The following is a 20,777-nucleotide window of genomic DNA, read 5'->3' on the forward strand; positions in this document are numbered from 1 at the left end:
CAAGATGACTCTAGTGTGCTGTGTGGTTCTGTTAGCAGTCCCTACAGGGGCATTTCCAGCCTCTTCTGACCATGGACACTGTGTGGGAGTAGGCCCATGGCTACCTCTGGGGACAGCTTGCCCGCGTACCTGGCTGGGTTGGATGAGCTCTGGGTATGGGTGGCAGAGCTCCCATTGGCAGTCCCATTCTATATGTATTGAGGCTGTAATCACTTGAGACTCATGGTGAGGTTTTCATAGATTCCAGTCAAAATGGATCCTGCTCTGGCAAAAGCTATGCTTGGGCCATGGAGGTGTGCCAAAAGCAGAGGAGGTTCTCTCCCATCAGGGCCAGCTACAGGTCTGCCAATCACACCACAGAAATGGGTCCCTGGGGCCTGGCATTCTCATTCTGTGGGGCATCTTGGGATTGAGGTCTGTGAAGGGGACACACATGGAGAGAAGTGGGGCCGTGTATCTTTTGGGTCAATTTTGCTCCAGTGTTTATTTTGAGAGGACAGGGCGGGGAAGGGAATATTAAATGGTTTGCCTGACATGACCTCAGTAATTCATGGAGTTTCTAGTGGGTTGGAAGTGGTCATGGGGAAAGAGCTCCTCCACTCCTTGGCTGGAAAGCCTGCCAGGCATCCTGCCCTATTTCAGAACTTTCCTGTTCAGTTTTGCATGACAAAGGCTCACATGTATATCTATGAGTATATGTGTATATACATGTATTTGCTGCCCAATCATTACAAATAATACAAACTAACTTTTTTACCTAAAAAATGGGAGTTCAAAAAAAATCAGTTTATCTGACGGCAAAATTACTATTTTCTATAACCCACTCACTCCTTTGTAGAGGTCGGGGTCGGTTTCTGTCAACAAAAACTTTGCTATCACGTACGCTAGCTTGGCCTCTTCAGTGGACGCAGACCACGGGGGCACAGCTGCTCTTCTGGACAAAGGGAATCTCCGTGAGAACTACCGTCTGTGCACGATGTGAGCCTCGGAGGGAATTACACAGCAACGATTCCAAACCCTCATGTTACAGAAGAACCACGCAAGTTTCCACCTGCAGTTTACCCAGCAAACACTGGAATGGTCCAGTATTCCTGCCCCTCCCACCTAGCACTTTCCACACACTGTTACCATCCATGAAATGCAAGAACTAAAGTGTGATCAAAAGGAGGCTTCACCGGGCTGCCAGACGTGGAAAGGTTGACAATTTATATTTGTGACTACAGATCCAGCTGCACCCCCTCCTGCCCCACAGCAAGAGTGTGTATCTTTGCGCCTCACCGGTACGTGTCTTCCGAATAGGTTTTCTGAACGTAGTCCTGCAATTCCATCTGTGCCTTTTCTTGGAATTTTTCAATCTGGCTTGTGCTGGTCAAACCTGGATGGTCTAAAAAGAGAAAAGTACCCCTGAATTGCCTTGTGTATTCTGAAAGCCTCGCTTGCAGACTTCTTAGTATTTTTAATTAAGCCTCTGGCAAATTTCTCAAGTACAATGTAGATTGAACTCTGAAGGTGGATCTGGTTTGGATATTACTGTTAAAACATTAGTTTTTGCTCAATGCTCTGCCAAGGCCTGAGGGTTTCCGGGAGAGGGCTGGGCTCCTGAGTGGTCACACCAGCCTCACCAGCCCCACCTGGCTTGGTTTGGACATCTGGCTTGGAACTATCACATGAGATTAGAAATTATCATTTACTTTCTATATATTTAATACATAATTTCTCCCATTTTTATTAGCTACTTTGTTGTTCATGAGTGGATGGCTGGGGAAGAAGGGAGGGAGTTAGCGGTGTCCAACCCTGCTATCGAGTTCAGCAGTCAGCCTGAGTGACCTCTCTGGAGGCTCCAAGACAACAGCCGAGAGGGGGGCAGTGAGGCCAGCCAGACAGTCCTGCTGCCTCTTCTTCAGCTGCTGCTACTGTCCTCCAGGAACAGGTAAACTTGTGCAGTTTCAGTCTGTACTGGAGGACATATGCTAATACAAACTGAAAATTGGCAAAAAGGAAAGCAAAACAAATCAAAATGAATAAAAAAGGACATTGGACAGTAGTATACTACTCTGTTTGTATGCTGAAGTCTTGTTTGGCCAATGGTTTAAATTAGGATACAGAATAGATCTATTCAACATATGAAGTCAAACATCTGGAAGGCACTATGGCATATGTCTTTGGGACTATAAAAACAATTTAAAAGAACGTTATGTGTTTATGTTAGCTAGCAAAGCACACCTTTTAGGAGAACATTCTGTCACATACAATCTGGCAGGGCTCTCTCTACATGGCTGACAGCGTGACAACACGTTCATGTTCAGAAATATCAGTAGACATAGGCGGAAAACTGTTGTGAGTCACCACCACATATCTTACCGGGGCTAAAGAGAACTATAGCTTTAAGGTATGCATACTCATAGCCGTCTATATCCAGCTTCGCCATACTGTTACAGAATTCCTGAAGCTTCCAGATGTGCTCCATGACTTGCTTTATCCGGTCTCCAGAAAGTTTATCTACAAATCAACATCACAGATCCTCTGAGAAAGGCTGGTAAGAATAACAACACAAGCTGCTTTGAGGAGCCACAGATTCAAAGAGAAGAGAAAATAATTTCACTTTTTAATGGAAAACCATTTACCTTAAGATGGTTAACAGCCTCAGTTTCCAGGTGAAGGAGAAGTGACAATAGGTACCCAAATTCCACTCTGCTATGTATGGTGTCTCAGTAATAATCCCCCAGACCAGCGATTCTCCCTGGCCCCACGTTGGGCAGCAATTTTGGCCTATAGGCACAAACTGGTAACTCCTTTTATTCTGTGCTTAAGACCTATAAGTCAATTCTTAACAGTGGTCAGATTTTCTAAGTCTCTGCAGGCATTTAATAAATGTTTACGATATGACCATTAAATGTCGACATTTTTTAGTTGTGGAAACAATTTTGTGTGTTTTCCGATTTAATCTTCATGGTAGTATTTGCTGAAGGTATTAGTATTATTACACTCAGTTAAAAATAAAGGAAACCAATCCTCATTTGTGAACAAATCTAACTTAAAATCAACAAAATGTTACAGGGTTAAAAAAAAAAAAAAAAATCAGCTTTACGTTACTAGTCCAAAGGAGTAACTAGAAAAACAAAGGTGTGAATAGGTAACTCGAATTCCTAGATAATCAAACATCTGGAATGCCTAATGAAAAGTGCAGCTCAACTGCAATTCAGTATCAGGTGTAGATTTTTAGTGTCAGTGCTGAATCCTAGGTGTGCTCCCTCAAGACTGTCTTTGATGTACTATGGACTTCCGGCAGGCAGAGGGCTATCTGCACTGGCTATCTCCTGTCCTGACATGGCTGGGATCTGACCACCAAATGTTAGGTAGTTGCCACAAATCTTTCTGGAAGAGAGTCACCTTCGCTCGTGAGCAGCAGCTGGGTATGCAACTGTGTCCTGGACTAGGGGGTCTGCACGACCCTTGTCTGTGCCTGGCTCTTCTGCTTGCTGTTTCACTTGGGGCAATCCAGGGACCTTACTGTGATAATAGTCTCTCTAGGATTGTGAGAATTTGTTATATGGGGAAGGGTAACCTGTTACGAGATAATAAAAAATCTGTCTGTTGGTCTCTGCCCCCAGTTTCTGGCACAGAGCTCCTGAAACCCTTGTTAATTTCTAAGTGCTAAGAGCACTACCACGACATCTTATTCTAATATTTGTCTTTGACCCTGTTCCTGATAAAGAGCTCCTAAAACCCTTGTAAGCTCCTATGTGTTAAGAGCACTAGGATTCATCTTTTGAGGTGAATCTATGGGGCCTGGCCCCTGGAAAGACTAAGGCATGCCGAGAAACTTGGAATTTCCAGCCCCGTCCCTCATCCTCCAGAGTGGGGAGAGGAACTAGACACGGAGTTAATAATTGATCATGCCCACATGAGGAAGGAAGTCTCCATCATAAAATCCCAATAGTATGGGGTTCAGAGAGCTTCCAAGTTGGTGAACACACACACACCAGAGGGTGAAGTACCCCAAGTCCACGGGGACAGAAACTCCTGCACTTGAGATTCTCTCAGACCTCACCCTATGTATCTCTTCATCTGGCTGTTCATCTGTATCCTTTATCATATCCTTTTAAAAAGTGGTGAACTTTTTTTTTTTTTTTTTTTTTAAATTTTTTTTTTCAACGTTTATTTATTTTTGGGACAGAGAGAGACAGAGCATGAACGGGGGAGGGTCAGAGAGAGAGGGAGACACAGAATCGGAAACAGGCTCCAGGCTCTGAGCCATCAGCCCAGAGCCTGACGTGGGGCTCGAACTCATGGGCCGCGAGATCGTGACCTGGCTGAAGTCGGACGCTTAACCGACTGCGCCACCCAGGCGCCCCAAAAAGTGGTGAACTTAAGTGTCTCCTCAAGTTCTGTGAGCAACGCTAGTGAATGAATCCAACTTGAGGGCTGCTGCAACCTCTGATCTACAGCAGGTTGGTCAGAAGCACAGGTGATAGCCTGGATTTGTGTGTGTGTATTGGGGACAGGGTCTTATGGGACTGAGCCCTTAACACCCGTGGGATCTGACACTATCTCTGGGTAGACAGTGTCAGAATTGAATTAAATTGTAAGACACCCACCTGGTGTCACAGGGAATTGCCTGTTGTGGGGAAACACCTCCACACATTGGTGACTACAAGTTCCAGAACTGAAGTGCTTGGGGAGTCTGGGTGGATCAGTTGGTAAAGTGTCCAACTTCTGATTTTGGCGCAGGTCATGATCTCATGGTCGTGAGATTGAGCTCTGCATCAGGCTTCTCGCTAAGCATGGAGCCTGTTTGAGATTTACTCTCTTTCCCCCTCTGCCCCTCTCCCCCGTGTTCTCGTGCTCTTTCTCTCAAAAAAAAAAAAAAAGTGTTCTGTGTGAGTAGTAAAGGAGACATGCAGGGAAGAGAAGCACAGTAGGGAAAAACTGGGTTTTTCTTTCACCCCACAGGTGAAAAACTAGTTTTTTTCCATGTATGCCTGCCAATCAAGATGGAAATGTAAGATTATGCTGGAAACATCACCAAATGCCTACGTATCAGGAAGTTGGCAATTTTTTCAATTATCTTTTTTTCGCCTTTCATATGCCTTATAAGATGACAGACGGGTGGAAATTTAAATGTTCTCACTAGTAAAGGTCCTAGGACTTAAATGTTAAACTACCTTCAGCCTGTGGATGCTGTGGGACACTGAGGCTGGCCAGTTTGCAAGGAGTCAGCTTGAACCGAGATGCAATCCCCCACAGCCCAGCCCAGCCCTACCTTCCTGGATGCTGTTCTGCAGGTGGTTGACAATGGCCGCCAGGATAGTGGAGAGACTCATGACCTGGGCACACTGGGCGAGGCCGAGCGTGAAGAGCTCGTTCCAGCAGGCCCGCACCAGGCTGGTGTTGCAGTCCTGCCTGGGGACAGAGGTCAGAGTGGGTGTGGGTACATGCTGGCATTCTCCAGGGCCCAGTTTGCCCCAAACAAGTCGATTCAGCAAGTGTTTCTTGAAGGTCTATGGTATGTTCAGGACCATTCTCTGAAAACACCACTGTCTGTGTGAATCTCTTAACTAAAGTCCCTCTGAGGATAAACTATTCTCTTAACAAAGACTCTTTAGACTTCAGTAATGAGAAATCTGAATGGGTATGACTAAACTGGCATCTCCTACAGCCTTCTAAACTCACAGTGGCCCTGACATGGCTGTCAGAAGAGGCTGCAGTGATCCAAGGGCTAAGAGCTAAGGGGGTGGGAGACACACCCTGCAGACAGAGAACAGAGGGTCTGCAAACTCTGCAGGGGAGAAGCTGGCACTGGAGACAGGAAGAGGCCAGCCACGCCAGCCTTCAGCCCTGTCTTGGATGATTTATACTCAGGACAGCATGGCTCCCATGCTGCAAACAGTATGACCCTATCTGAGGAGCTCCTGCTACTTGTCTCAACATTTCAGGATGACTCCTGCCTTTTGCTCCACTCCATCCCTGGCTCTCAGCACCAAGTCCTTGGCATATGGAGAAGGCTGATAAAAGTTTGAGTAACACCGAAATAGTGGCAACCATGGACCTCGGCTACCAGTCCACTTAGTGTGTTTAATAAGAAAATCAGGGTCACTTGAATGAGATCACAGGAACAAACTAGAATGGCCCTCAGATATCTTCTGGGCCACTCCTAATGAGGGGAGGGCTCTTGCTGAAAGATATGCACAGAGAGAAAAGGCCACTTACCCAAGTGCCTGAAAAGCTGGGATTGACCTGGCCCAGTGCATGGAGAGGAAAAGCAGGCGGGACGCTGACTCGCAGATGTAGTGCACATTGAGGTACTCTGGCATTGGGCTGGGCATGGTGAGCTGGAGAAGAAGAGGCACACAGCACAGGAGGTGACAGAGAGACAGGTCAACATGAATCCCTGTCACATTTCAACAACTGTGACACTTGAGTTGTGATAATCTCTAATGCTGAAGCTCCTGTGCAGACCCATCCTTATGAAACCTGTGTCCTCTGCAGCGGGGGGCTGGCACCAACACCCTGTGGTCTCTTGCCCAATGAACTCGGGCCTGATGGCTCTCAGAATGTGGTCAATGATGGTGACCTCCCAGCTCAATCACACACAGACATACTTTTCAACTTTTGCCTCAACTAAATTGCTATTTGTTCTAAAGCAATTCCATTTTGAGCTGGAGGTTAAAATCTAAATTGAATCTGGGAACAGGGGTCAACTTCATAGCTAGTGGGCATTTGGTAGGTGGCCTCAGGGTAACAGTGAGTGAGAGCTGAAAAGAAACCCATATGGTGGGAGGACGAGATCCCATCATCAGAATGCTCAGGCCTGGGCTCCAGAGCTCCACTGTCCAGAAGGGGCATTAATGCCTTTGATGCTGGAATCCCACTGGTGACCTATATTCTTGGCACCAGTGGGCAACTATGAGCAGGGACCCAGTCTTCCTAAGTGACTGGTCAGGCCTCTCTAGTCAAGAGCACTCGGGGATAGGAAGACACGGTCTGTAGCCCTAGAAACTGAGGAGTGTCTTTTGGAAGCAAGGCCATGGAGGAGCCTGTGGGGAAGACTAATAGCTCTTCAAAGTTCTGTGGCTAGCGATGGCAAGCGGTCAGGACCAGCGGCTAGGAATGAGGGCTGGCTGCCTGCATGCTGAAACAGACAAAGGTGCCTGACTGAGCCTGTGCTGGAGCTAGGCCATCCTAGAAAAGGCAGAGCAGTCCATTAAAAACCCTCGAGGGTCAGCACCTTGTCAACCCCTCTTGGCAAGGACAGGCCACACCTGCTTCAGGGCAAGTTACCTTGAGAGCCAAATGAGCAAAATGGAGTGAAAATGCTTTTTAATGAGAATACTGTTCTGGAACACCAGGTCTGGATCAAAAGCCACAACATGAAAATGAGCTTGCTACAAGATTTTGGTTTTACACTGCAGGCTGGGAGGCTGGGGCATGTGGATAGGCTGAATGCACTCACCTTAAATGTGACATGAGTATCTGAAAGGAGGGGCCCTTCGACCTCGATGATGGGTGTGGACTGGTCTCTGCTGATGACGTGGATGCCGCCTCCTCCACTGGCATCTATGCCGTCTGCTAGGCTCGGAGGTGAGGAGCTGTCTGTGGTATTAAGTGCTTTAGCTAAGGTATCAAATGCCCTGTGAGCAAAAATGAAGCAGTCAGTGGTGTGAATCCACAGCTTTTAGGAGGAACAGAACTCTAGCTGAGACATAATCTAGAAAAACCATGCAATGGGGAAAAGATCATTAAATTCTACCTGCTGGGGGAAGGGATGACAATGAAAGTTTCTGCGTACAGTCCACACATCATCATGGGCACTAAGCTATATATTATTTAACACATAATTTCTATTTTTCACACTACTCTCTAAGGTAGAACCCTCCCCATTTTATAGATGTGAAAGCTGAGGCCTGGAGATGTTACATAACTCTTCTAAGACCAACCACCCAGTAAATGGTGGAAACAGAATTCTATCCAACTCGAATCCCATCCTCTTTGCTATCAGACTGCAAGAGATCACGAGGCCCAGGGCACTTGTGTGGCCTCCAGCTGTACATCTGCCCAGCCTGGCAAGACAGGTAGGGGTGACCAGTCCCACAGGAAAGGAGCAAACACGAGAGCCTATGGAGAAGAAACTCTCTGCAGCCGGTTACGGATGTCCAGGGCCAGCTAACGCTAGTAGCTAACACCTGATGGACTTAAGCTTTAGACTATTTGGAAAAATAGGCTAAAACAGAAGTGGGAAAGGGGATGAACTATTAATATTTACTCAAAATAACTAATGCAAGGAACACCTGTCTATTGAAGGGTTTTCCCTGCTTCCACTCAGTCACTCCATTTCCTTTTTCATTGTTTGGAATGAAAAGCAACTTTGATTGTTTTATATCATGTAATATAAACGAATCCTGGTTCCCATAGTTAAAATGTGAAGGAAGACAGATGTGCAGGGACACTGTGACTTTACCATCCTTGATTAAATACAGGGTGGGTGTCAAAATGCTGCCGCCAGCCCTCACAAAACAGCAGCTAAGTGTGCACACTGGGCAGAGCCTCCACCCTCATGGGATCATACCGAGTAATCTCACTTGCGGACTGGTCCTCCGGCTGCATTTCCGAAGCGTCACCATTGTTAAGGGACTCACTCAAGTTGGCAAGGGAGGTTACTACATTTGCCAGTGTGCCCAGAGCTCCCTGGCTTGTTTCTGCCTATTAAACAAAAAACAAGAACATTAAAGATGAACACAAACACACACATAAAAGACTCTCAGGCCAATGAAGGTATAATGGTAGTTTAAAAACAGTATCTATGGGGTGTGAGCTCAGCATGGCAGCAGGAGGGAGAACTTTTTGGTGAGGGGAGAGTTCGGTGTCTTGACTGCGATGGTGGTTACACAAATATACATATAATAAGGTAACAGAAAACAGACAAATTAGACACTGCCAAAATTTAAACTTCTGTGCTTCAAAAGATATTAAAAAAGTAAATGGGGTGCCTAGCTGGCTCAGTTGGTGAAGCATTGGCTCCTGACCTTGGAGTTGTGAGTTCGAGCCCAACGGTGGGTGTACAGATTACTTAAAAATAAAAGCTTAAAAAAAGAAAAAAGTTATTAGGAAAGTAAAAAGAAACCCTGCCCTTCCACACACAAAAGACAACCCAGAGAATGGGAGGAAATATTTGCAAAACACACATCTTACAATGGTTTAGTAACCAGAATATCTAAAGAACTCTTTCAAGTCAAAAATAAAAAGATAAAGCAGTCAGTTAAAAAAAAAAAAATGAGCCAAGGATTTAGATATTTCTTAGAAGAGGACACACATGGCCAATAAGCACATGAAAAGATGCTCAACATCACTGGAAATGCAAATCAAAACCACAATGAGATACCACCTCACACCCAACAGGATGTTTATAATAAAAAAGACAGGTAATAACAGGTGCTGGGGAGGATGTGTAGAAACTGGACCCTCATACATTGCTGGCGGGAATGTAAAATGGTGCAGCCACTGTAGAAAAGTCTGGCACTTCCTCACAAAGTTTAAATACAGAGTTACCATATGACCAGCAATTCCACTCCCTAGTCATATACATGAGAAATTAAAACATACGTCCACACACACAAAATTACCCAAATGTTCGTAGCATATTTGTCTATTCATAATAGACAAAAAGTAGAAACAACTCAAATGTTCGTCAGCTGAATGTAATGGATATGTAAAATGTGGTTTAGTCATTCAAGGGCTTATTAATTGGCAATAAAAAGGAACGAAGTGCTTGCTGACACACGCCACAACATGGATGAAACTTGAAAACATTACGCCAAGAGAAAGAAGCCAGTCTCAGAAGGCAAAATATTGTATGTTTCCATTTATATCAGAAAAGTAGAGTATAGTCAGAAAGTAGAGTAGCAGTTGGTAGGGGAGGAGGAGGTGACTGCTTAATGGGTGCAGGGTTTCTTTTGGGGTGATGAAAATATTCTGGAATTGGGTAGTGGTGATGGCTGTACAACCTTGTGAAAGTACTAGAACCACTGCACTGCACTGTAACACTAAAAGGATAAATCTTCAGGTATGTGAATTTTATCTCGAATAAACAAAAAAAGAAAACCAGACATATTTGAACAAATAAATCAAGGTATGTATAAACAGGGGTGCCTGGGTGCCTCAGTCGGTAAAGCATCCGACTTCCGCTCAGGTCACGATCTCGCGGTTTGCGAGTTCAAGCCCCGCGTCGGGCTCTGTGCTGACAACTCAGAGCCTGGAGCCTGCTTCAGATTCTGTGTCTCCCCCTCTCTCTGCCCCTCCCATGCTCATGTTCTGTCTGTCTCTGTCTCTCAATAATAAATAAATGTTAAAAAAAAAAAAAAAAGATGTATAAACAAATGTTTGTTGTATCTGGTTAGAAAAGTGAAAAACCAGAACAGCAGAAAAGATCATAAGCAGAGAACTGACTAACAAATCACCGAACAACCATATAACAGAAGGTTGTGCAGCTGTTAAATGATGCAGGTTGTCATGACAGAAAGATGTGTTGAAGAGAAAGAAAGCTTAAATGAAAAAAGAAAAAGATCACTCCCTACACACTGTACCGGTGCTGCATCCTGGTTCTGATACCATCTTGCAGTCTTGCCAGATAAACTGCTGGGAGCAATTGAGTAAAGGGTACAGGGGAGCTCTGCAGTATCTTTGTGCTTGCTTAAGGTACGTTATTTTGAATTTTAATCTTTCAAAGTGGAAGGTTTAAAAAACAGATTCTGAAAATAGCTCCCTTTAGGTGCTTTGTATATACTCTGTTATTCATGAAAAACTTCCACACCACAGAGGAAGGAATAGGTAGGAGCACACGTCTGACTCTGCAGCTCTTTCTCTTAACTGCTACTTAAATACCACAGTTTGTGTCCTTTCTCTTCCATCCAATGACCATGACTAGCTCCTCATTTACTGAGTGTCACTGCATGCTGTGTGCTTTATAAAACTAACTCAAGTTTCCCAGCACCCCTGTGTCGGGGGTACTGAAGGAAGCAGAGATGTAGGAAAGAGGGCACATGGCTCCCAAGAGCGGTGCTGGGCTCCCAAGATAGCAGACTCTGGAGTCTCTTGGTTCTTATTCTCAGTCTCTGCATGGATGGTACCATAGAACAGTGCTGTGAAATCCCTTGGTAATCAGGTTTTAAGGTTATTTGGGCCTTACTTTCAGGCTTCTGGTTTCTCTCTACCCCACTATGCATCAATCACTGTCCTGAATGGCTACTGGGTGACAGCAGCAAACTGGGTGTGATTCCCATGTCACATACATCACCAGTGCCCAAAGACAGGAAGCTCAAAGCCTGGCATAAGGGCCAGAGGATGGAAAGCTGCTGTTGGTGCCAGCCAGCAGCTCTCACTGTTGCCTGTTCTTTCTCAAAAAAGGATGTTCCTAATGTGCTGAGTGGGCCCAGCGATGTGCATGTGAATAGATGAGAAGGAAGCCTTGCAGGTAGCGTGGCTCTGGCTCTCAGGGCAGTAGCCATGTCAGCACTGTTACAAAGTCGCTCCTTTTAGAGAAGAAAAACCGGACTTCAGCCATGGCGCGCTGCTACTTCATCATCACTGGGTTATATTTCTCATCTCATAGTTTCTAATGTAATCAGTTTCCTTGCCTGGATAAAACCTTTCTCCTAAGTTATCTTCACAGGGGTTAGCCAGCTCTCTCTCTCCTGGAATGACAAACATTTTTTTTTTTTTTTTTCCGCCGTCAACAGTTTATTCTATACACAAACACGATTTTGCAATTAAATAGGATGGAATGAGCGCCTTTGTGCATTCCTCACCGAGGGGCCGGTTTGGCCACCAGCCCTGTCCCACTCCCACCCAAGCAGGGCTGGACGCCTGTGCCCGGCCGCTGCCTTCCAGGTGGGCGCCCGTGTCCGCGTCCCCGTCCCCGACCCCGAGGTGCCAACTCTGCCCTCCTGGGACCCCAGCCCTGGTACGCACCCCCGGGGTCGGGTGCCGTGGAGAAGGCACTGAGCATGATGCAGCACCAGCCAAGCGGGCCGGGACAGCGAGGGTGGCCCCCGCCGGCATTCACCTCATCAGAGACTTGCCCAGCTCTGCTACTGAGGGACAGCTCACTCCACACGTGTGACAAATAACTTGTTCACAGCAAGTTAAATTCCATATGGCTGATTTGCTCTTAGTTTTACAATTGTCAGAATCCTGCCTGAACTTCCTCCTGTAGGTCATCTAATAAAAAGGAAGGGGGTGGATGTGGATAATTTAACAGTGTGTCAACTTCAACCAAAAAAAAAAAAGGAACTAGCAGCTTCTGCCAAAGGCCATCTTAGAATAAGCAGCCATTTCCCTAGCATACCAGTAGTTTGCCAATGTGTGTACTGAGGTGGGGGGTGGTTAACTCATTTGAGAGCCACTGAATTCTCACCAAACTGAACTCTAGATCCTGACATGTTACAATGACTATAACCAGCCAGTCCTGAGTTTCCAAAAAGTCCTCAACATCCCTAAAATAAATCACAGATGGCTGTATAAGAAGTGAGGTGAGATGCAGAAGGCCATGCTTTCGAGGTTGTCTCGGAAGGCCAAGAAGGTGGGTGCACAATTCCGAGAAGCAGTCTGCACGGCAACAGAAAGATGGAGAGTAAGGCATAAGTAGAGAACATCACCTTGGAATCCGTGGCCAGGAGAACCGTACCATCCTCGCGTATCAAAGGCTGTTGGATGTTCACAAGCATCCCTGGATCAAGAAGACCTGTTTGTCTATTTAAGACATAAAGAAACCCAGAGTAGCTTCCAACATTTAATGAACAGTATGATCATGCTGCATTGCTCTGTCCCTTCCACATCTGCAAAGCTGTCTGAAGAGCACAAAAGCTCTAACTGGACTCAGCCACTGAGTGACTAACAACCCCCCTTCTCTCTGCAACGAGATGCACACAGAGCTGGGCCTACAGCCTGAAACAGGATGCCACACAGACACATGTCTCCCCGCTCCCACCCCTGCTCCCCCAAGCTTCCATGCTGACCACAGACGGTGACTGCTCTTTTAAATAAAGTTAACTTGATCTTCAGAATATCACCAAGGAATTCTCAACTCTAGTTCTTGCTAGGATAGAGTTTGGATTTCTTATTTTTCTTTTCTGTTCTTTTTCAATTAAGTTCAACAGATTACATGAAAGCAAAAAGACATATAAGTTAACTTGTGGCACTATTTGAGACTACCTGAGGACCTAGGCCTTTTGTCTATACTGCAGAAAAACTCCATCCTGAATTGAAGAGCAACTGTTTTCCTGTATGAATAACTACAGGACATAACCTGAGCCCCTGATGCAGGAGAAATTCTGACCCCATCTTAAATTAGCCATCCTCAGGCCTATCCACAGATATGACTGGAACAGCTCCAAAAAGGGTAGGGTGGGGCAAGACAAGGCTGAAGGCTGTGGCAGCATGCAGGGAGCCAAGTAAGCACCCTCCAAGGGACAGCTCAAAGGCTGATAGCAGTGGGACCCTTTACCAAAACAGGGACTGACCTTGCTCCATCTTTATCTGCCACAAACGTGGGAGTGGCTATCAGAGGACTTCTCAGGTCCTTCCGGATATAGATTTTCTCAGTTGAAGCAGCACAATTGCTTGGTTTCTCCCGTTGTACATCAAAGGGCTTCCGTTCACTCTGTACAGCTTAAATCACAACATAAATATTCACATTTAGAGGAAAGAGTCAAGTTATTAAAAACTACATCTTTCCAGGCAGCTGGGCGGCTCAGTCGGTTGAGTGTCTGACTTTGACTCAGGTCATGATCTCATGGTTTTTGAGTTCAAGCACCATATTAGGCTCTGCGCTGACACAGCCCAGAGCCTGGAGCCTGCTTCGGATTCTGTCTCCCTCTCTCTTTGCCCCTCCCCCACTTTGAACTACATCTTTCAAAGTAAATTTAGGGGTTTTCCTTAGTAAGTTTGTTACTACAGGGATGATAGGTTCTGGTGCTAGACACATCTAACTCCATTTTCACAGTGGACTTTTCAGCCAAAGAGGTGAAAAACTCAAAAGCCAAACGATACGATATTAAATCCAAAGGGCTAAAGAGGGTAAGCACTGCCTGCTAAGACAGTTGAGCACGGCATTTGTATGGCCTTGTGGGGGGCCCACCCTGAGGACTCGGGCTTTTCTCTGCCTGCTGCTAACAAAAGGCACTCTCTGGAAGAGAAACACCCATCTTCAAGTTGGTCCTTAACAGAAATCTTGTCTAACACACGTGTCAGAGAGGAAGCATTCCAATGTCGAACTCAAACCTGCACAGCTTCTGCAAACTGTTTAATGGGGTGTTAGTTTTCTACAACACTAGCAGTCTCTCCCTTTAGCAATCTGGCCTAAAAGGAGTATACAGGCCAGAAAGAAATGAAGAAAATAAAAACCTTTTTAACAGAAAGAAAGGATGAACCCCAGATCCAATATGTAAGTAAGAGGGTCCCATTTCACAGATGAGGACCCTGAGGCTGAAAGCAGTGACATGTCTTCCCCAGTCCCCACAGCTCCTAAGTGACAGAGCTGGGGTTTGATACTCCACAGCCTGTGTTTACCCCACTGCCCTGTGTTGCATCCCGATTTATCTGGAGGTTTCCAAATACTCCACGGGAAATGACCAATCCCAGCAGCATCAGTGCTGGAACACCTAGCTGACCCAGAAGGGAAATAAAGTGAAGCCTCGGTGGATATTTTTCTCTTAGAGTATTTTAAAGCCAGGTAGAGAAACTTCACTTTCTCTCAACTTGCTAACTCAGGCGGCTTCTTATTATTGTTACTCACATTCCATTTTCATGCCCATCTCTAAGCATTTCTTCAGCCGGCAAAACTGACAGCGGTTCCGGTGATGTTTATTGATGATGCAGTCTTGGTTGCTCCGGCAGCTGTAGGTCAGGTTTTTCCTTACGCTCCTTTTGAAGAAACCTTTGCAACCTTCACAACTGACAGCCCCATAGTGACGGCCTGAAAGGAGAAAGAGTGTGTGAAGCAATTCACCAAGAGAAGAGGTGATCCGCCACAGGCCCTGTTTCTAAGGTCACCTTCTATCAAGGTGACTGGCACAGTGTCAGACACCGGCAGCCACAGGACAGCCACAGGCCCGAGCATTAAGCATGGCACTTAGGTTCTTCCCATAATTTTCCTATAATCTTTAAAGTAGCCCTGTGAAGTCATGATGGAAAAACAGGAGCTCAGATAGGTTAAGTGACAGCTGGTAAACGGCATGACCTCAATGCTTTTAGTACACAGAGGACCTAACATGCAGGAGGAGCCCATGGATAACGGCTGAACCACAGTGTCCACTTGGGTGCATGCACCTGGTCCTGGCTCTGCAGACCTGGGCTTGTGACACTACCCAGTGCGCCTATCCTGCTGACAGTGGCACACAGCAAACACCTGCATGACTTTTCTAGCACATAGGGTCCTACTCCTCCTCCATTTACTCCCTCTATGTGAGTCTTGTCCTGGGTCCTGGGGAAGCACAGGGGCTGTGACTGCGTAGGCCCAAGGTGAGGGAAGGGTGCATGTCATGTGGCTCACTTGGGTTAGGTATTCAGACCCTTTTGGAAACACAGTTCTAGAAATGCGTTTATTACACATGGTTCTTTTTTTCTAATCTTGTTTACTTTGGGGTTTCTAACTTCTAATGACGAAGTTTTTAATGACATTAAAAAGAGCCCCCCATCTCAGTTACCCTTCCAATTTCTCCACGTTTTTCCACACACATCACACCTCATTTGTTCCTAGCTGGGACTGACCATGAAACTCCCCTGGTTTGGTCTTCTCTAACCCAGTATCATAGCTACATTGCTGGAAAGGATCATCACTGATGGCAGCTACTGAGTGAGTGTCCCACAGTCCTAAGCTCTCACACGCAGAGCCATTCCAAGTGTGTATTTGGAGGGTCTCAATTTTGTGTCTTTAAGAATAGTGCTGGGGGGGGCGCCTGGGTGGCGCAGTCGGTTAAGCGTCCGACTTCAGCCAGGTCATGATCTCGCGGTCCGTGAGTTCGAGCCCCACGTCAGACTCTGGGCTGATGGCTCAGAGCCTGGAGCCTGTTTCCGATTCTGTGTCTCCCTCTCTCTCTGCCCCTCCCCCGTTCATGCTCTGTCTCTCTCTGTCTGAAAAATAAATAAAAACGTTGAAAAAAAAAATTAAAAAAAAAAAAAGAATAGTGCTAGGGGCACCTGGGTGGCTCAGTTGGTTAAGCATCTGACTCTTCGTTTCGGCTCAGGTCATGATCTCACAGTTTTGTGGGTTCAAGCCCTGCATCAGACTCTGTGCTGGCAGGACAGAGCCTACTTGGGATTCTCTCTCCCCGCCCCTCACCCACTCTCTCTGTCTCTCTCAAATAAACAATAACAAAAAAAGAACAGTGCTAAAATTCCTGTGTAGACATCACTTTTCCTTCTTTGCAGTGTATTTCCTTAGCCTCTCTAGACTTTAGAGTGACCTCTAGTATCTGGAGACTGTGGCACTGGAAGCCTGTGACTAGGCCATTCCTTTAAGCCCAGAAAGAGACTGACAAATGGGGAAGCCAAGCAGATTTTGTGGGCCTCTTCATTATGTTCATGCTTCATTCATTTGTTCAAAAGTTTGCAGAATGCCTCTTCCTGCTGAGCCAGGAGACAGGATATAGTGGTCTATACAAAAGGATGATGAAGACAGAAGCAGCACTGGCTTCAGAGAAAGGGAAGGATGGGCTGGGCTTTGCCCTGTTCAAGACAAGGGGTGGAAACAGAGGCAAGGCACCCTGGCAGAGCAAATGATGCCATGAGCTAGGAGTGGAACTGCAGCTTCTGACCTCTGTGGATGCTTGCCTGGGCTGTCTTCCTAAGATGTTTGGTCCATCCTTTTTTAGTTTTAAACAGGATCACAAAGTGCCCAAAGTTCCTAGGAATTCTGTTACCATAGACTAAAGTGGAGCCAATCATAAAACTCAGGCCTATGGCCCTAACACAGCTGAAAGAGTATCTTATTAAATACTTGTCCATCCTTTGATCGTTTTGTCAGCACATTCACTAAATACTTCTCCATCCTTCCTGCTCACCTCACCTTCTACAGCTCACTGGTGTTAGCAGGCTGAATTTTGAACTTTAGGGCCAGACATCTTCTCTAGTCTCCTTGCACTCACATCCTAACCACAGAAGCCCGAGTTCTTCCCCAAAGACACCATGGGTATGGACAGTAAACTCGCTGGGCCCTGGCTCAGGAGTTTACTCCCTGGAATGGAGTAAATTACATCCATTGGTGGGGATGTAAATTCCCAATGGTGGGGAATTACATCCCCACCAGCTGGAATGCTTCTCTTTTACCCAACGCATACACACTCAACCTCCAAGTCTCACAGAACGTGACCGCCGCTGGGGGACCTTGCCTGACCCTGGGGCTCCAGCCAGAATTGCGTGCTCCCTCCTCCATTATAGCAGTTACCACACTGGGTTATAGTGAGGGGATGACAGAAGATGATGAAGATGATGAAGAAGAAATAGACAAGTAACACATCTTGTGAAATAGCAAAGCACTGTGCTGATATTACCTAGATTAAAGAAACTGCTTTCTTAGTAGTATATAAATATATAACTAAGATTTACAACTCACAGAAACAGTACCTTGACTTTTTCTTTTGATTCTAATAATCTGACAAGTTGGTTTGCTTATTTATATTACTACCCCACTAAGAAAAGTGGAGTTCATGGTTTTTTTTTTTGTTTGTTTTGTTTTTTTTTAAAGAGAAGGAACATTTTTTTTTTAGTGTTTATGTATTTTTGTGACAGAGAGAGACAGAGCATGAACGGGGGAGGGGCAGAGAGAGAGGGAGACACAGAATCGGAAACAGGCTCCAGGCTCTGAGCCATCAGCCCAGAGCCCGACGCGGGGCTCGAACTCACGGACCGCGGGATCGTGACCTGGCTGAAGTCGGACGCTTAACCGACTGCGCCACCCAGGCGCCCCTGGAGTTCATGTTTTGAAACCTACAAACCCTACAGAAAATGTTCTCTCTCTGGTAATTCCCCACCCCCACCCCCAACTGGTTCATGACTTTGGACCATGAAGTGCACCTATAATCTAGGATTACTTACCAGAGGCTTTGTCGCCACAGACTACACAGTACTCTACCACCTGGGGCCGCTGGACGTCAGCCTTCCCCAGCAAACGTTCCACACAAGCAGAGTCCGTGACGATCTAAGAAGAATTGGGAAACAAGCAAAGTGCTGATTAAAAATCAGATCGTTAAAGCAAAGTAATGTTTAACTAGAAATTCCTAATCTTGGGTTTCTAAGCAGGAGAACCTTGGGCAGAACTGGGAAAATCCCACTTGACACTTAGCCGGATATCCAGAATGGCTCTGTTGCTCACCTAGACTATGCCCCTTCAGCTGTGGTGGTGGTGGCAAGGGGTGGGGGGATGTGTGGTTTGTCCAAGGTCAGACATTGATTTTCACTGGTCTATTCTCCTATCTGGCTAGCACAACCACCCAGGATGGGGAGCCCCACGTGGGAAATCACATGCAGATGCCTCAACATGAAGATACTGCAGGTCTTTCTGGCTGCTTCTCCATTCCCATGAAACAGCTTAGAAGTATGCAGAGAGGTATACTGGGCAGTGAAATAATCAAGCTTTATTAATTAAATAAGTAGGTCTCTTCTTGAGGCAGCTGGTGACCTCTGAACACTGTTATTTCTTCTTCACTTGTACATGACTTTCTAGGTGACAGTGTTACTCATCTGGAAGAATACTGTAACTGACATCAATATGAGAAAGTGAAAAATACCTGTTATTAAATAACGTACCAACCGTAACCCTTAACATGATTTCTGTATGGTGGGAATATATACAGAAATTATATAGAATGACTTCTTAAAAAACATGCAACAAAATCAACAGCCACCTTCCCATGAACAAGGAGTAGTCTAAATAAGCAGCGAAGAATTTTGATTTCAGATGATCAGCATGTAGTCTGGGAAAGGAAGAGGTAGTATTTACTAACTGCATTAGGTGTCTCAAAAGCACAGTTCTGAAAGCTGAACATAATTTGTGTCCTGAACCCAGCTCTATCAGAAGAAAAAAAAAATCATTCCCTTTCCTTATTTTTCTCTACAGCAGAAAGTCCCCCCGACCCCCGCCCCCCACTCAAAACATGGATTCTTAGCAGTATTATTCACAAGGGCCAAAAGGTAGAAGCTCCCCAAACATCCAACAACAGATGACTATATAAAAAGTGGTCTATACATACAGTGGAATATTATTTAGCCTTAAAAAGAAAGGCAATTCTGACACAGGCTACAACATGGATGAACCTTGAAGACATTATACTCAGTGAAATAAAATAAGCCACTGCAGAAGAAAAAGTACTGTAGAAATACCACCACTTACATGAGGTCCCCAGAATACCAAAGTCATAAAGACAGAAAGTAGGATAGTGGTTGTCTGGGCTGGGGGAGGAGGAATGGGCAGTTAGTGTTTAATGGGGACAGAGTTTCAATTGGGGAAGATAAAAAGAGTTCTGGAGATGGGTGGTGGGGATGGCTACACAATGTGAATGTACTTAATGCCACTGAACCGGGCACCTAAAAGTCATTAAGATGATAATTTTCGGTTATATTTTACCATAATTTTTAAAAAATTAAAAACAAAAACATAGATCCCATCTTGACTTTCACTAAATCTGCTCCACGCTTGGCCACCATGAGACAGTGGCCTTGAGTTTGCTTCTCTAAGTGTCAGGCTTGGACATTCAGCGCTTCTCAATAACTCTGCTTTCCGTCAAACCCTTGCTCTTTTTGTTTCTCTATCTGCCCCCCTCCCCATCTCACCCTGCCAGCAAAGGGAGAACCATGGCAGAGATGGAGATGGTGACTGAGGGACCCAGAGGCAGCAGTTCACAGGAGCAAGTTAGGACAGAATGAAGAGCTGGGACCAGTCCTGATGACCTGGATGAGGCTGAAGTGAGCATGGACTGTGGTCAGCCCTAGATGGTGCCCCTAAAATGTCAGGGGCCAAGAACTACTACCGTGCAGTCTTACTTTAGTTAGAACGATTCTTTAGTGGCCTCAGTGTCAGCTTGCCCATGCCAGTCTCCTGTGGGCCACTGACTTTTTCTCGCTCAACTTCCATTCCATCTGAGCACTGCAGCTGGCTGCCTTCTGGGCCTTGCCCCTCACTTGCGGGTTTTTTACTTTAGCCAAAGCATAACTCTGCCATGCCTGCAGGTCCTCAAAGGAACTTCTAGAGATGGATTTGGCTTCCAAGACAGAGGAAGGGTCAGAAATAAGTGCAGAAACAAATGCCTATCAACAGGCCTCACCTGGATCCTGCCAGGGACGAGGTTGTCTGAGGTGGTGAATATGAGCTGCTTGGCACTGGAGGTCTCCGGGGAAGCCAGGATCACCTTCCCAGTTCCAGCTCCATCTGGGCTGGTCAGGATGAACTGCTGCTTGGGGGATCCGGAGGCGTCCACTGCGGTGACTATCTGGATCTTCTGTCCTGTCTGCTGGTCTGTCACAATCTACAAGACACAACATGGAGGCTGCTCTCACGGAGCATCATGCGACTTGTGTACTTGCAGGTGGTGCTCAAAGCGGTGACTGCCCAATGCCGTCCTGGAGTCAATGCTGGTCCAAGATGCAGTTTCACCAGTGCATGGTGAAATGAGAAAAACAAAACACAACCATGAGTTTTTTCAGAAACCAATGATCATAGAGCTAATTTTATTTTGGGATGATATCCTTCCTGTTTTTCATTAAAATGCCCTTTAGGGTGTGTGTGGGGT

General features: G+C 45.9%; 1 protein-coding gene across 2 annotated transcripts in view; it reads right to left on the reverse strand.

Moving 5' to 3' along the window:
* NR2C2 (nuclear receptor subfamily 2 group C member 2) overlaps window positions 1-20,777 on the reverse strand; it is a 101,057-nt gene that overhangs the window by 8,068 nt on the left and 72,212 nt on the right. For both annotated transcript variants that reach the window (XM_043588209.1, XM_043588210.1), the window contains 11 exons: window positions 20,313-20,513; window positions 18,088-18,190; window positions 14,789-14,968; window positions 13,515-13,662; window positions 12,651-12,744; window positions 8,567-8,700; window positions 7,454-7,631; window positions 6,211-6,332; window positions 5,264-5,403; window positions 2,362-2,499; window positions 1,279-1,384 (listed from right to left, as the gene is read on the reverse strand). In XM_043588209.1, the coding sequence (XP_043444144.1) occupies window positions 1,279-1,384; window positions 2,362-2,499; window positions 5,264-5,403; window positions 6,211-6,332; window positions 7,454-7,631; window positions 8,567-8,700; window positions 12,651-12,744; window positions 13,515-13,662; window positions 14,789-14,968; window positions 18,088-18,190; window positions 20,313-20,513 (1,544 nt within the window). The remainder of the gene's footprint in view (window positions 1-1,278; window positions 1,385-2,361; window positions 2,500-5,263; window positions 5,404-6,210; window positions 6,333-7,453; window positions 7,632-8,566; window positions 8,701-12,650; window positions 12,745-13,514; window positions 13,663-14,788; window positions 14,969-18,087; window positions 18,191-20,312; window positions 20,514-20,777) is intronic.

The sequence above is a fragment of the Prionailurus bengalensis genome, chromosome A2, assembly GCF_016509475.1.
Source record: "Prionailurus bengalensis isolate Pbe53 chromosome A2, Fcat_Pben_1.1_paternal_pri, whole genome shotgun sequence".
Lineage (NCBI taxonomy): Eukaryota > Metazoa > Chordata > Mammalia > Carnivora > Felidae > Prionailurus > Prionailurus bengalensis.